General features: G+C 43.3%; 1 protein-coding gene across 1 annotated transcript in view; it reads left to right on the forward strand.

Annotated features, from left to right (window-relative positions):
- The window catches only part of LOC138748623 (histidine ammonia-lyase-like), a 62955-nt gene that overhangs the window by 17694 nt on the left and 28861 nt on the right, over positions 1 to 16400 (forward strand). Inside the window, 4 exon segments of the mRNA XM_069909140.1 lie at positions 8026 to 8092; positions 8170 to 8207; positions 14390 to 14515; positions 14601 to 14740. Of these exon segments, the coding sequence (XP_069765241.1) occupies positions 8026 to 8092; positions 8170 to 8207; positions 14390 to 14515; positions 14601 to 14740 (371 nt within the window).

Here is a 16400-nt window from a genome sequence, read left to right on the forward strand (position 1 = left end):
CTTCCTATCAATCAGCCAATGCTCTCCCCACACTAGTATGTTTCCTGTTGTACCACGGGCTCTTATCTTGTTAAGTAGCTTCCTGTGCGGCACCTTGTCAAAGGCCTTCTGAAAATCCAAATACACAACATATTCTTTATCTAGCCTGCTCATAAAATTCTTCAAAGAATTCCAATAGTTTGTCAGGCAAGATTTTCCCTTAGGGAAACCATGCTGCCTTTGGGCTATCTTATCATGTGCCTCCAAGTAATCTGTAACCTCATCCTTGACAATTGACTTCAACATCTTCCCAATCATTGACCCTCAGGCTAACCAGACTATCATTTCCTTTCTGATGCCTCCCTCCCTTCTTGAATAGTGGGGAGACATTTGTGCTTTTTCAGTCCTCTGTGACCATGCCAGAACCTCATGATTCCTGAAAGATCTTCACTAATGCCTCCATAATCTCTACCATTACACAAAGTATGATGTTTCTTTAATTTGTAATAACACACACAGACAAGACCTCAAGATGCAACAGCTCATCTCCTGACTCCTCTAGTGGTCAGGATTAGCACTAGCACTCTATCACTACATCCCCTTTCCTTGAGATGTTTATCTAACAGCATGACCCACTATACAGTATTCATTTCGATTCAAAGTTCAACAGAAACGTAAACACAACATCGGCAGCACAAACTGTTTAAGTGTGATGTTCTTTCTCTTTTAGAGATTCAGCCTGTCAAATGCATGGATAACACATGTGGATCTTCTTAACACTGTTGGTTGTGTTGGCTCCACCGGTCTGTAACTGTTCAGCACTGGTGGTGTTTCCTCTGTTGTGTTCAGGACGGATCTTCTACATTTGTCTGTTCCTGCAATGTCTTTTGCATTTTCAGCAAGCTCTTTCAATTTCTTCTCAGTATTTGACCCTCCTCTGTTCTGACAATGTAGGGTCTTGAATTTACTTCTTCCAGAACAGTGGCCTTTTGGTCCCAGGTGTTGCAATCTTTGAGACTCACTGTGTCATGTTGTGCCAGTGGTCAAAAGCTTCTCGGTGAATTGTTATAGTTTGTTTTTAATCTCCGTTGGAGACACTATTATTTCTGTTTAACATCTCATATCTTGTTTGGGCCTTCAGAGTAGGGAAGCGTGGTGCATAGTCAATGTCCCATCAAAAACTCAGCATGTTCAAGTGGTGAAACTCTGTAACTCAGTAGAGCTAGATACGGATCTGAGCCACTGTCTAGTGCTTTCTTGAGCAACTGTTGAACTATCTGAACTCTTTCTCTGCTTTGCTGTTTGACTGTGGATGCAGAGGACATAAGGTCACATGTTGGAAATCATGCTCTTCTGCAAATTTCTGAAATTCTCTACAACTATAGCATGGTCCATTGTTAATGAAGACAATTTGAGGAATTCCATGTCTTGCAAAGATTGATTTCATATATTTGATCACACAAGCAGCAGACATGCTAGGAACCAGCAAGTAATTCTTTCCATCCATGTGGAACAGATCAGTCCCAACTTTCTGCCATGAATCTGCTGGTATGTCAGTTATTATCATGGGTTCCTTTGTCTGCTTTGTGTGATGTTTCAAACAGGTCTCACAGCTGGAAACCATCTTGCCAATGTCAGCATTTATCCCTGGCCAATAAATAGCAGTTCTCACCCTTCTCTTGCTATGATTGAGGAATGACAATTTGCTGTGTCTGAGTAGAAGCCCATTAACAATGTTCATCTCTGATGTTGTAGTGTGGCTGACATTCACCTCTAGGCCATCCTTCATTCAGATTCTTGATGACCTTCTGTAGAAATGTGTCCTTTTCTGTTTCAGCTGCAATCTGCTTGGATTAATGTCAGATATGAAAAATGATTCAGTGATCACATTCATGTAGAGATTCACATCTGTTTCTGTAGAACTCTCATTGTGTGCTTCACTCTGCATCATTGCTCTGGATAATGCATCAGCAAACACAATAGGTTTCCTTGGTGCGTACACCCTTTTGACCAGGTTTAGGTTTTCACATCCTTTATCACCAACCAGTGATTCATGTCCATCTTGGACTATTGCAAACCTGAGGTTGTGTTCTTTATCTTTAACTTTCAGAGTTTACATACATCCTTCATGTTGATGCTCTGTCCATTGTAGGCTTTGAGCTGTACAGTATTTGCATGGATGTATGGCTTTATCTTTATTGTCCTGATGTTGCGCTCCCAGATCAAATTGGCTTTTTCCCGTGTCCAGCGTGATAGAAATATTTGTTTCATTTTTATGCAATAAGTTCTGCTCGACTCTGTTCATGTTTGGCTGTTCAGTGTCTGTAGGATTAGAATTTTTCTGCACAACCATAGCCCCTTTTACATTTGCAAGGGATCCCAGGCCTTTAAAGCAAAATCAGCCCAATGCCAACGTCAGATGATGTAATCACGGTGGAGATTGACAGCTTTGACCCCTAGTACAATCCCCAGTGTCTGCAGGCACCAGCGTTGCAATCAGGCAAATGTGAAATGGGTAATTGCATCATGGGTTTGAAATGACCCAAGTTTTTCCGTATGCAGGAACATGAAGGAAGAAAAGATTAAAATGAAGGTATAAACTTTGCTATGGGAAAGTCAGAGCAGGAGCAAGAGAGAGAAGAAATAAATAGCAATGGTAGACAATTTTTAATCAGCGTGGGAAAGTTGGTAGCGCTATAGTGCACAATTTATATAGGCCATGGGGAAAAAGCAATGGCAGACCTCACTTCCCAGAATGCTGTGTGGCAGAAAAACCTCTCTACGACTGCTCCATGCATGCAGCCGGACCTACAGCCCTTTCTCTCCTGCATGGAATTTTGGGAGGGCAGGTCTGCCATCGCTTTTTCCCCCACGTTATTTATAAATTGTACACGATAGTATTACCAACTTTCCCATGCTATATAAATTGAGTGATAACTTTCCCTCACTGCTTAAGAATTGTCCGCTATTGCTATTTATTGCTCGTACTTTCCCATAGCCCCTTATAAAGATTTATATAGGTCAGCACAACAACAACAGGAGGTGAAGGGCTCATACTATGCTGTACATAAAGCTTAATTATGTTATAATTATGCATGATTAATTTTGTTCAAATATAAGATCATAATACATTGATCAGGATTTAGGCCAGGTCCACCATCACTCAATGAGTCATGATGTCAGCAGTAAAAGGTAGAACAGTCCTAACCCTGTTAGGACTTGCAAGGATGGCTCCTTGCAAGTGTGAAAGCATTCAGTGTCCCAGTTAGGAGTGGTCAAATGTGAAAAGCCAAACCCCTATTCCTATCCCAGGACACTGAATCAATTTAGTGGGATGCAAGTGTGAAAGGGGCTCATGTCCTTGAAATATGTGTCATTGAGAACAGTTTCTTCTATAATGTGTATAGTGTCTTCTATAGAATACATACTTTTAATTCTATTTTATTTCCTCTGGAAAAAACATTGATTTGCATAATTATTCTGCCCTTTACACTTGTTACAAACTTTTCCATAGGCAGAGCATTGTTTTGGTGTATGTTGAGTTCCACATCATTTACATTTGAATGTCACTCCATCCTTTTGTTTCCTATGTCTTGTTCTCTGTTTATGTGTGTCTCCCAACACTGTGGCTATGACTTTGCCTTAATTTTCACTGGCTTTTGCACTCTCACCGAACTTTTTCACATGCTGCAGAGCTAATTCACTGGCAAGGCACATCTTCACAGCCCCAGCTAAGGTAAGCTCTGTCCCTTGGAGCAACCTCTCTTACACTTTCTTATCAATAACCCCAAACACAATTTGATCACGGATCATTGAATCTTGCAGCGATCCAACATTGCATGTTCTTACTTTTAATTTCAAGTTTATTAAAAAAAAAGTATCAAAGCTCTCTCCCTGCATCTGCATGCACAAACAAAACATGTACCTCCAAATGTTTCAATTTCCTTTGGTGAACTGTGTTCATCAAACATTTTGATAACCTTGCCCTAGTCTTCTGCTTCGGTAAAAGCAAATATTGAAAACCTCTAGAGCTTGAGGTCCAGCAGTACAATCTTCCATGCCTCAGGTTTGCTATCAACTCCAGTGGCTTGCAAGTACTGAATGAATCTTTGCTTGAACAGACTCGATTCATGGTCGACATTTCCAGTTCAATTTACAGCATCAGGTGTCTTCACACTTTCCATTTCTTTGCTGCTATATTGACTGATTTTCACACCTGGTACCATGTGATGTTTTATTGTAATAAAGAAACTTGGGTTCATTTAAAACCACTATATTTATTAGCTAGAACATAGACAAGACCTCATGGAGGCATCCATTTTGAATCTTCCCATGATGAAAATGCTTGTCTCCTGCTTCACCCTAGTGGTCAGGATTAGCACTAGCACTTTGTCTGATCCAGGAGACATCTACCATTAGACCATGCAGCTTTCTGAGCACGTTCTCCCTTGAAGTAGTAACTGCACTTACTTCCCTTCCCTGATACCCTTCGATATCTGGCTCACTGATAATGTCTTCCACAGTAAAGACTGATGCTAAATACTCATTTAGTTCCTCTCCTTGATTCCCATTGTTATTTCTCCAGCATCATTTTCTAGCGGCCCTAAATCTACTCTCACCTCTCTTTGACTCTTGATATACTTGAAGAAGCATTTGATGTTATCTTCTAGCCTTCTTTCATACTTAATTGTTTCACTCCTTATTAATCTTTTTCATTACCTGCTGCAAGTTTTTAAGTCCTTGATCTTCCCACTAGTTTTTGTTTCCTTGTATGCCCTCTCTTTTGATTTTACAGTGACTTTGACTTCCCTTGTCAGCCCCAGTTGTGACATTTTTCCATTCGAATAAGTAAAAAAAAAACCCTGGTATCCTGCACCTACTGGGATTGGTAGATACCGAATATGCAAATTTTCCGGTTGCTTGAGACTCATTCTTAGAAGGCCTAGCTAATAAGCCTGCATTAAGAATAAACAGTTTAAAATACAAAATACAATGCTGTACTTCCACTAAACAAACTTCACTGGCATGAATATATAAACCTTAAAGAATTTTTCTTTATTTTCAGTCACATTCTTTGAAAACATTTAACCATCGCTGCATCTTCACAGAGCTGCCAGAAAGACAAACAACATTTTAGATAATTAACCCACTCCCCCCCCACACCCAACCAAGTTTACAGATAAAGCCTTAATAATTTACTAATAAAGATAAAAACCCCTTCCTAAGAAGGGAGTGAGCCTCTTTCTAAAGCCCCTTTCACACTTGCACCCCAGTAAATCGACCATTCAGTGTCCTGGGATACGAATGGTGGGGGGGGGGGGTGGTTGGCCTTTCACACTAGACCACTCCTAACTGGTACACTGAACACTTTCACCCTTGCAAGGGTTTATTCCCGGCATTTGGTCTGTTCTACCTTTAATCGGAAGGGCCTGCAATGTAATTGCCCATTTCACACTTGCCTGATCTCAACGCCAGCATCTGCAGACACCGGAGATTGAATTAGGGGTCGAGGCCAGCAATCCCTGGTGTCAGATGACGTCATCTGATGCCGGTGTTGGGGAGATTTTCTTTCACACTTGCCACTTTAAAGACCAATTGGTATTCGATTCCTGGGATGACTGGCAAGTGTGAAAGGGGCTTAGGACTCTAAACAGGCAGCATCAGCTAGATCATGAGCGATGCCATTTTATTCAAACACAACTTTATTCAAACAGCTGCTCCAAGCAAAGCACAAACAAGAAACTCCACTGGCTCAATATTTGCTCCCATCTTTATCAAAGGTTTATGTGTTACTTCAGAGAACATTCATTTTTACAGTTTGATTTGATTTTTTAAATTTATTCTTATTTATTTTAACAAATTTATTTATTTCCTTGGTATTTTTGCCGGTTGCTTGAAGTTGCCGGTTGCTTTAATTCCTGCACCTTCCCCATTTCTTGCAGAAACTGTTCTACTGATATCCCTACTAGTGCCCCCTTCCAATCGACTCTGGCCAGTTCCTCTCTCATGCCCCTGTAAATCCCTTTACTCCACTGAAATCTCAACACATGTGACCTTTGTTTCTACTTGTTAAATATCAAATTGAACTTGATCATATTGTGATCAATGGTTCCTTTACTCTAAGCTCTCTAATCACCTCTGATACAATACATGATACCCAATCCAGTTCGTCCAATCCCCCAGCGGACTCTGTATCCTTGTTGAATTTCAACTCATCCCAATGGCTGCAAATTTGCCCTCTCTGTCCTTACACAAACTCCCAACCAGCTGTTCCCCCTGAAAATTGAGGTTAAACCCCACCTCCCATAAGCATTTGCAAAAACCTCTTTGTCACGATATTGGTTCCCCTCAAGTTCAGCTGCCCCACTTGTACAGATCATCCCTTCCTCAGAACAAGTTCTAATGATCGAAGAAATTGAAATCCTGGCCCTTGCACCATCTCTTCAAGCACATGTTTGTCTTCACTATCACTCCTGTTCTGACCTTCCCCAGTTCATGGTACTGGGATAATTTGGAGATGTCCACCTTGGAGGTCCTGCTCTTCAGCCTCTTTCCTAACTCCCGAACCTTACTTTGCAGGACCTCCACCCACTCCTGCCTATGTCATTGATACTAATATATACCATGACCTCTGGCTTCTCACACCCTCTTTTAAGAATATTCTGTACCTGCTCCAAGTATCCAGGAGGCAACATGTCCTGGAGTCTCCTTTGCTCTGCAGAATCTCTCGTCTGTTCCCCTGACTATGGAGCCCCCTGTGACTATCACTCAACCTGACTTCACCCTTCCCTTCTGAGGCTCAGAACCAACAGCGGTCCATTGGTCTGGCTGCTTCCTGGCCCAGATAGATCATTCCTCCCAGCAGACTTGTTGCTGAAGGGAATGGCCACAAGGGTACCCTGTGCATCCTGCCTGCCACTTTTCCCTCCTGACTGCTAACCAGTTACTTTCCTCCTGCTTCCTAGATGAAATTGCATCCTTGTAACTCCAGTCTATTCCCCACCCCCCCCCCCCCACCCCCCCACCCTGAATGATCTGGAGTTGATCCAGCTCCAATTCCCTAACTTGGTCTGTAAGGAGACCCAGCTGGATGCACTTCTCGCAGATAAAGATATCAGGGATACTGTTGGCTTCTTTGACAATCCAAATTCTGCAAGAGGAGCAGGCCCCTGCCCTGGCTGCTATTCTCACTGTCCATGAAAGAAGTATGAGTTAGAAAAACCTGTCCTTACCTTGCCTCTACTCCTGCACCTCCATCACAGCCTGTGCTTGCCAAATGCCTGAGTGAAAGCCTCAGATTCTCATCTACACTGGGCCACTACACAATGGCTGTTCCACTTGACCTTCCCTTCCTTTTATTGGCTATAGCTAATTGGCCAGTGGAGGGATTTAAACAAGCATCTACCTCTCCCACCTTGTACCTGTACTCACAGATTCCTCTGCTCCATTACACAGGATTGTTTTTTTTTTAGATACAACACAGTAACAGGCCCAGAAGACTATGCTACCCAAATACAATTGTGACCAATTAACCTTCTAAACCCATTTATATTTGGAATGTATATGGTAACTGGAGCACCTGGAGGAGATCGCGTAGACCAATGGTTCTCAATCTTTTTCTTTCCACTCACATCCCACTTTAAATAATCCCTCTGCCTTCGGTGCTCTGTGATTAATAAGGGATTGCATAAGGTAGGATGTGAGTGGGAAGGGAAGGTTGAGAACCACTGCTCTATTTTGCTTGAGAAAAAATGTCATTGGCCCATTTCCTTTGGAGGTTTGAAACCGTGCACTTAACGAGTCAATGAGATACGATTCTCAGAGCACCTATGGGACAGGGAATACTTAAAGTGGGATGTGAGTGGAAAGAAAAAGGTGGAGAACCACTGACATAGACCCTGGGAAACTCCTTGCAGACAACATCAGACTTGAACCTGAGTCACTGGCTCTGCCATAATGTTGCGCTAATTGCTATGCTAACCATACCTCCTGACATTAGTAGCTTGGAATGCTTAGAATTGCTGATGCAAATATTTTATTTTCTAGTTGTGTATGGAATAAACACAGGCTTTGGGAGGTTTGCCAAGACAGTCATTGCCCCAAGTAAACTTCTGTAAGTATATTCTAATGTGTTGTTGTCTGAGTAGCCCTTTGTCATACTCTTCCTCACTTGCTGGTTTGTTTTTACAGGGAACTGCAGGAGAACGTTGTTCGCTCCACTGCTGTCGGTATGTGAAAGAATCCCTTTTGTGGTTTTAATTATCAAGTTTGTTGGTAAGAGTGGATGCTTCAATGAGAACTATGTTTGCTCTCTCTTTATTGCCTGTACGAATGATCGAAGCGCATATATCAGAATTGGGATTTATGCTCATGAAATTCGGTGTTTTGTGGCAGCATCACAGTGCAAACATTCAGGTTATAACTGTCTTCCAACATCTAGTGCGTGTCGAAAGAACCAAAGACTTGTTGATCCAAACCAAGGCTTTTATTAACTAAAAGACTGGAGCATATCACAAGTAGGTTGACCAGTCCAGAATGACCTGGTCTGGCTAGGAGCAATCCTTTAAGACCTGCCAGTAGGTGTGGCTACACTCTCAGCCAATCACAGTCATCCTACACTACCATCTGTACTTATGTACATATACACATTGATGATAGAATCTGTACTGTCACACAACATCCCTATATAAAAATGTCATGCACAAAAATTAAGGCAAGTGTCTTTGGTTCATTGATTATATATGGAGTAGGACCAGGTTAATTGGCTCACACTCCCTATTTCCTGGCTGCTAGATGCAGTCCTGTGTTTTAAATAAAATTTAATTCAGACATACAGCATGGTTACAGGCCATTTCAGCCCATGAGCTGGCCAATTACACCCAAGCTTTGGTGTTTTTTTTGAATGGTGGGAGGAAACTAGAATCCCTGGGGAAAACGCACGCAGACACAAGGAGAGCGTACAAACTCCTTACAGACAGCATGGCATTTGAACGCTAGTCCCAGTCGCTGCCGCTGTAAAGGGGTTGCACTAAACATTACGCCAACCATTCTGCCTATTGCTTCTCAGTTTGATCTCCATAATAGCTTGGTTCTTCTAGTTTGGTGGTTTTCAAACTTTTTCTTTCGACTCACATTCCATAGATGCTCTGTAAGGTAAGGGATTGCTTAAGGTGGAATGTGGGTGGAAAGAAAAAGTTTGAAACCCCCTGTTTTAATCGTAACTCATGGACTCGTTATGTGCATGGTTTCATAACTCCAAAGGAAATGGGCCAATGACAATTTTACTCAAGCAAAATGTTTCAGTAACAATTGGGTCCAGAGCAGTGGTTCTCAACTGTCCCTTCCCACTAACACACCACCAAAAGCAATCCCTTGATAATCACAGAGCATCAATGGCATAGAGAATACTTAAAGTGGTCTTTGAGTGGAAAGAAAACCACTGTTCTCATCAATTCATCCAAACTTTGAACATACTTAACAATTGAAAATGCAGAGCCTTAGGAAGTCAAACATTTCCCAGATTTCCAATCCTACCTGTAGCCCCAGCAAGGAATTTCTCACCTTGGTCATGAATGGCAAACCTTTGTCCCAAAAACTGCCTTTTAGTGCTCTCACAGGAAACACCTTCTCACCCATGACCTTTTCAATCACACCCCTCCACTCCTCAGAACCTGGTAGGCCTCAGTATTATATTAAAACAAGGTGGGATGCTGGGGTTAGAGGGTCCTAGTACTGGATCCCTGTTTAACAGATATGATCATGGAGCTATTAATATTTACAGATTAATTAAATCCACAAATGTAGGGATACTTGAGGAAGGAAAGGTTCTTCAGGCCTGTTACTGAGAGGAAGGGGATTTCCCAATGACCGCACATTTCCCAGAGGGACCGCGGCCGGGAGGAAGTGGCATCCCTGGGACCCTTAGCCCATTGCCTCAGCGGGGACACCCCTTACTCACTGCCAGAACATGTCCTCTGTTGGCAGGGATTACTCCTTGAACTCAGTGTATGAGTTGGACCCACAGGCTATGCTGCTGCAGCTCCACCGACCCTTTGTTCTGCTCCCCACGGTGACCATTGTCCACTGCTGCAGTTGGCAGCTTTTCCTTCTCCGTTGCCACCTGTCTCAGCTGAGGCTCCACCTCTGCCTCTGCCAAACTGTCCTTGACATCCAGCTGCCATTGCAGTTTTGAAGCCAGTTCATGTATGGCCATTGTGGCGGTCATGCTCACACTGCCCGCCAGAGATGAACTGCCACTCCACCCCTCTTTCCCTCACCCACCAATCAGCTCCGCCCCTTTCCCTCAACTGCCAATCAGTTCTGCCCCTCTTTTTCTTGCCTGCCCTCCATAGCAACACCTCTTTCCTCAACCTTGCCAATGAGCTCCACCCACTGAGTGCAAGTCCTGCCCTGACCACTGGGCCTAGTTCTGGAGTGAGCACCATGCCCCACCCTCTTACACCTCACCTCCCCTTCCCTTCACATATTGGAAGCAACATGGGGCCCACCCAGCAGCCAGGCTCTGACCCTGGATGTTTGGCAGGTAAGTTCCCATAAGGAAATGAATGCCCACCAGCATATCACAGAAGACGAGTGAGCACACAGTTCAAAAAGGCATCACTTTTGTCAAATGTGCTCCTGGGGAGCAGCTGCTCCCTTGCACCCCCCTCATTATCCACTGCACTGAGACCTACAAGGTTCTGAGGGGTGGGAGTGGGATCAGCTCTCATTCAACCAACCTTCTTTAATGTCCCCAAATAAGACAGTGTCTTATCCCAGGAATCCCTACTGAGTGGCTCCATGGCAGGTGTCCCCATCTTCAATGACAGAGCAGCTCAGCCCACTCTGCTTCCAACATTGCTTTGTCATGACACTGCATAATCCCAGAAAGGCTTTCTCACTTCTGAACTCCAGCTCCTTTGAAACAAAGACCAGCCATCTGTGTGCTACATGAGGCAGATGTAACATCTTTATTTAATGCCTCATTGATTTCTTTATTCCCAATTAGAATTTCACCATGGAATTCACAATTATTTTTGAAAGGTGTCAGGTGATGTGATGAAGATTTGGTAAAAATAGTATTTTGAAAAGCAAAATCTGCCCATGTGGTTAAAACAATGGGTCAAAGCTAAAGAACAATTTCATAATTGGGAAACAAAGATATTTATGGATGGCAGAACGCCAGAATCCATCCAGGAATTGAGCATGACAATCAATCCCTGTTCCTTAATCTGCAACAGAGGCACCGACCTCCCATCCATTGAAAACCTTTGGGTGAGGTACTGGCTTCAAGAATGTTACCCATCACCCTGGCCCCAAACTCTTCTCCCTTTGGGCAGAAATCTAAAGTCCAACACCTCTAGGTTCTGACAGGCTCTATCAATAACCGCAAAGTCGAGAGCAGGGGAATGATAGGCCCTTTAAAAACACAAGACTTTGCCTGGCCCGGATACAGGTACAGGAATGCTAGAATGGAGGAGGGAGGTCGACCTTTATGACCAGGTTATGAGAGGAGACATCGGAGATGAGTCACTAGTGAGTCACAGCCTCATACATACAACAAACAGCACACAGGTAGGGAATAATGTACAAGGATAAAACATATCATTACAGGTTCAATAACCATTTTTATTCAACAGCTATCAGGCTTTTGAACATTCCTGTCCTACCCTGACCATAAACTGTGATCACCAAAAGATCTGTCTTGATGACGAAAACATGGCTTTATTTTGTATTTATTATCTTTTTTCTGTCATGATTGAAGATCATAAACCTTCTTAACTACCCTGGCAATCTTGCGAGAGCTATGGATTTGGATCCCCAAGGTCCTTCAATTTTTCCACACTGCTAAGAATCCTGTCATTAATTTTTAAGTTCAACCTTGCAAAAGACATCACTTCACACCTTTCCAGATTGAACTCCATCTGCTACTTCTCTGTTCAGCTCTGCATCCTACAACAACCTTTCACACTATTCACACCACCTTCCGACCTTCATGTCATCTGCAAACGTACTGACCCATCCATCCACTGCTTTGTCCAGGTCATTCATAAAAATCACAAAGAGCAGGGGGTTCCGGAACAGATCCCTGCAGAACGACACAGGTCACTAACCTCCACGCAAAATATGTTCCATCTCCTACTACCCTCTGCTTTCAACAGGCAAACCAATTCTGAATCCACTCAGCCAAGGTACCATGGATCCCAGGCCTCATGACTTTCTGAATGTCTACCATGGGGAACCTTATCAAATGCCCCTCTAAAGTCCATATCTATCACCCTACCTTCATCAATTCCTCAAAAAGCCCAATTAAGCTTGCAAGGAAGGTGAAATCTCCCATAACAACAACACTGCTATTTCTAAAACATTCCAAAATCTTCCTATTTGTCTGCTCTTCAGTATCTCGAGGGTATTTGGGGGCTAACAGACTACTTCTAAGAGAGTGATTGCTCCCTTCCTGTTTCTGACTTTCACCTCAGTTGACACTCCCTCCACTACACCTCCCTTTCTACAGCTGTGATACTATTCTGATTAGTAATGCTACCCTCTTCCCCTGCTGCCTTTTACCTCCCTTTCTATACCTTTTGAAACATCTAAACTCCAGTACCTGCATCAGCCAAATCTCTGTAATGGCCACAATTTACTGCTCTAAACCCAACACTAGCCCTGCCCCTCTAGACCCCTACCCATTGGCCCCTCCCCTCTGAACATCCCAGCCCCACCCCACCCCTACAGATCCTTTGGCCCTCAGTAGGTGTGGCTACATTCTCAGCCAATCACAGTCATCCTACACTATCATCTGTACATATGTACATATACACATTGGTGATAGAATCTGTACTATCACACAACATTACTATATAAAAAAAGGCATACCCAGTTCCTCCCTGCTGACCCTTCCCCCAAGCCCATCCCTCTCAACCCTCAGCTCTTTCCCTTCAAACCCAGCTTCTTTCCTCTGCACCCTGCTCTGGACCCTGTTCATGCTCGGGTTCTTAGTGTTGTTATTATTGTTCTGAGCAAGGTGTGACAGGTTGTTTCTGTCATTGTTATTCAGTCAGTATTAACTGCCTAATAACTGCCACAAAATCCTTTCCGGCCACCATCATCCAACATCTTAACAAGTATTCTCAGTGAAACCTTGTCTGTGATCTATTGCCTTTGTCTGTTGGCCTCGTGCCCTTTCATTTCTCCCCAGCCCTTTAATTCGGGTGCCTGCTGGCTTTTTCCTCACACCTTGAGTGGCAGGAAGACATCATTATATGAGCTCAGTACTGACTCTGAATGTGTCTAAACTATTGCTGAGCAGTGCGATGTTGGAACATAAAACATAGATGTCTACAGCACAGTACAGGCCCTTCAGCCCACAGTGCTGTGCGAACTCTAACATAACATAACATAACAATTACAGCACGGAAATAGGCCATTAGGCCCTTCTAGTCCGCACCGAACCAAACACCCCTTTCTAGTCCCACCTCCCTGCACAATGCCCATAACCCTCCATCTTCTTCTCATCCATATACCTGTCCAACCTTTTCTTAAATAATACAATTGACTCCGCCGCCACTATTTCTCCCGGAAGATCATTCCACACGGCTACCACTCTCTGAGTAAAGAAGTTCCCCCTCATGTTACCTCTAAACCTCTGCCCCTTAATTCTTAACTCATGTCCTCTTGTTTTAATCTTTCCTCCTCTTAACGGAAATAGTCTAACCACATCCACTCTGTCTATCCCTTTCATAATCTTAAATACTTCTATCAAATCCCCTCTCAACCTTCTACGCTCCAAAGAATAAAGACCTAATCTGTCCAATCTCTCCCTATACTCTAGATGCTTAAACCCAGGTAACATTCTGGTAAACCTTCTCTGCACTCTCTCCACTCTGTTTATATCCTTCCTATAATTAGGCGACCAGAACTAATACAATCTCAACATCACCTCCCAACTCCTATATTCCATGCAATGATTGATAAAGGCCAGCATACTAAAAACCTTCTTCACCACCCTATTCACGTGAGTTTCTACCTTCAGGGAACAATGTACCGTTACTCCTAAATCTTTCTGCTCTTCTGTATTCCTCAATGCTCTCCCATTTACCACGTATGTCCTATTCTGATTCTTCTTACCAAAAACCACCTCCAATTTCCCTACTTCATGAACCTCCATTTTTCTCAGTTCCATGGACCCATCTAATCGAATCATAAATGATCCTTTTTTTACCTCCCTCCACCGCTGATGCCGAGAACATCATTCTCTTGGGTTTCCACCCACCCCCACTCCCACTGTACTTACTCCCAAGCTCCTTAAAATTGTGTTTCAGCTCTGGGAAAAACTTTCTGGCAGTCAGAGGGTTTGGGGATTGGTTCTTTTGGGAATTGGTAGATGAATTGCCTGGTGTTTGTCCTTCAGGCGTTGGTGAACCCCTGAAACCAGAGAGGTGCCGGATGCTGCTCGCCCTCAGGATCAATGTTCTCGCTAAGGGTTACAGCGGAATCTCCTTGGAGACCCTCAGCCAGATGATCCAGGCCTTTAATGGTAGTGCCCCTTTCCTGTTTTCTATGTTTTGAAGGTCAGGTGAATTATATTTTGATGAGCCATTGCCTTTTTTTTCCGTCTGCAGTCTCCTGCCTCTCCTACGTCCCGGAGAAGGGAACAGTTGGGGCCAGCGGGGATCTCGCTCCCCTGGCTCATCTTGCCCTTGGATTGATGGGTGAAGGGAAAATGTGGTCACCAAAAAGCGGCTGGGCTGACGCTAAATATGTGAGTTCTGTGACACCTGGTCATTGTTCTGTGTGGCTGTACAACAGTCATGTTGTACGGTGTTGGGTTGCACCGTGTTTTGTTAACCCAGGATTTGTGCACTTGTTTGACTACATGTGTCTGGGACTCTACAGTTTGGTGATCAGACAATCCTCTGAGCTTTAGGGAGACCTTACTATTCAAGTTTGTTTATTATCATCTTGTACTGACAATAACCACAAAAGCAGTGCGAGTATAAGGCAGCTTTAATAAACTAATATGTACACTAAGAGTTCTTGTCTCTCTGCTAGACTGTAGCTCTGGACTGTTTTGTATACAAGGTCACTGGGATGACCCCTGTTGACCTAGTGTAATTACATATCACCACACATCTAATATACACATACCACCAGTTTGTTTATTATCATCTAATATACATATACCACCAGGCAAAACAGCACTTTTATGGATCTCAGTGTACACACACACACATCATGTAATAATCACATATATACATAAAATATCATATAACCATATAACAGTTTGTGGCAGTTTATGCCATCTGGGCCCTTCAAGTCCACGCCGGTTCACTCAAACCACTCCGCTAGATCCCTCCGCCTATTCTCTGTCCATAACCCTCCAACCCCCTCTTATCCATGTATATATCCATCCTCCTCTTAAATGAAAGAATTGACTCTGCCTCATCTATTTCCTCCGGAAGATTATTCAATTCAGCCACCACTCTCTGAGTGAAGAAGCATCCTCTAATGTTTCTTCTAACATCTTGCCCCCTTACCCTCAACTTGTGTCATCTTGTTTCAACCTCCCCTGCTCTCAGTGGGGAAGAGTCTACTTGCATCTCATCTATCTATTCCCTTCATAATTTTAAACACCTCTTTCAAATCCCCTCTCTACTGTCTACGTTCCAATGAATAAAGTCCTAACCTCGTCAATCTTTCTTTGTACTCTAGATATTTTAAGCCAGGCAACATCCTTGTAAATCTTCTCTGCACCCTCTCCACCGTATCTATATCCTTCCTATAATTTGGAGACCAGAACTGAGCACAATACTCCAAACCTGGCCTCACCAACACCTTAAACAGTTGCAGCATCACTTCCCAGCTCCTACACTCTATGCTATGATTTATAAAGGCTAACATACTAAATGCCTTCTTAACCACCCTGTCAACATGGGAATCCACCTTCAAGGAACACTGCACCATAACTCCAAGATCTCTTTGTTCTTGTGCATTCCCCAATGTCCTCCCCTTTACTACATTTGTCCTATTTTGGTTATTTTTACTAAAATGAAGCACCTCACACTTCTCTATATTAAATTCCATCTGCCATCTTTCAGTCCAACTCTCCAGACAAACCAAATCCCTCTGTAATCCCTGAAAACTTTACTCGCTATCGACCACTTCCCCTTTTTTCGTATTGTCTGTGTATTTATTTACCCAGTTAACCACCCAATCATCCAAATCATCAATATAAATTATGAACAACAGGGGACTTAGCACAGATCCTTGAGGCACACTGCTCATCAGAGGCTTCCTTCCTGACAGATAGTTGTCCAACATGACCCTCTTCTGTCTCTCCTCCAGCCACCTCTGAACCCATCTTACTATTTCTCTATTAATCCCTAGTGACTGAACCTTCCTAACCAACCTTACATGTGGAA

This window comes from Narcine bancroftii, chromosome 13, assembly GCF_036971445.1.
Source record: "Narcine bancroftii isolate sNarBan1 chromosome 13, sNarBan1.hap1, whole genome shotgun sequence".
Taxonomy (NCBI): Eukaryota; Metazoa; Chordata; class Chondrichthyes; order Torpediniformes; family Narcinidae; genus Narcine; species Narcine bancroftii.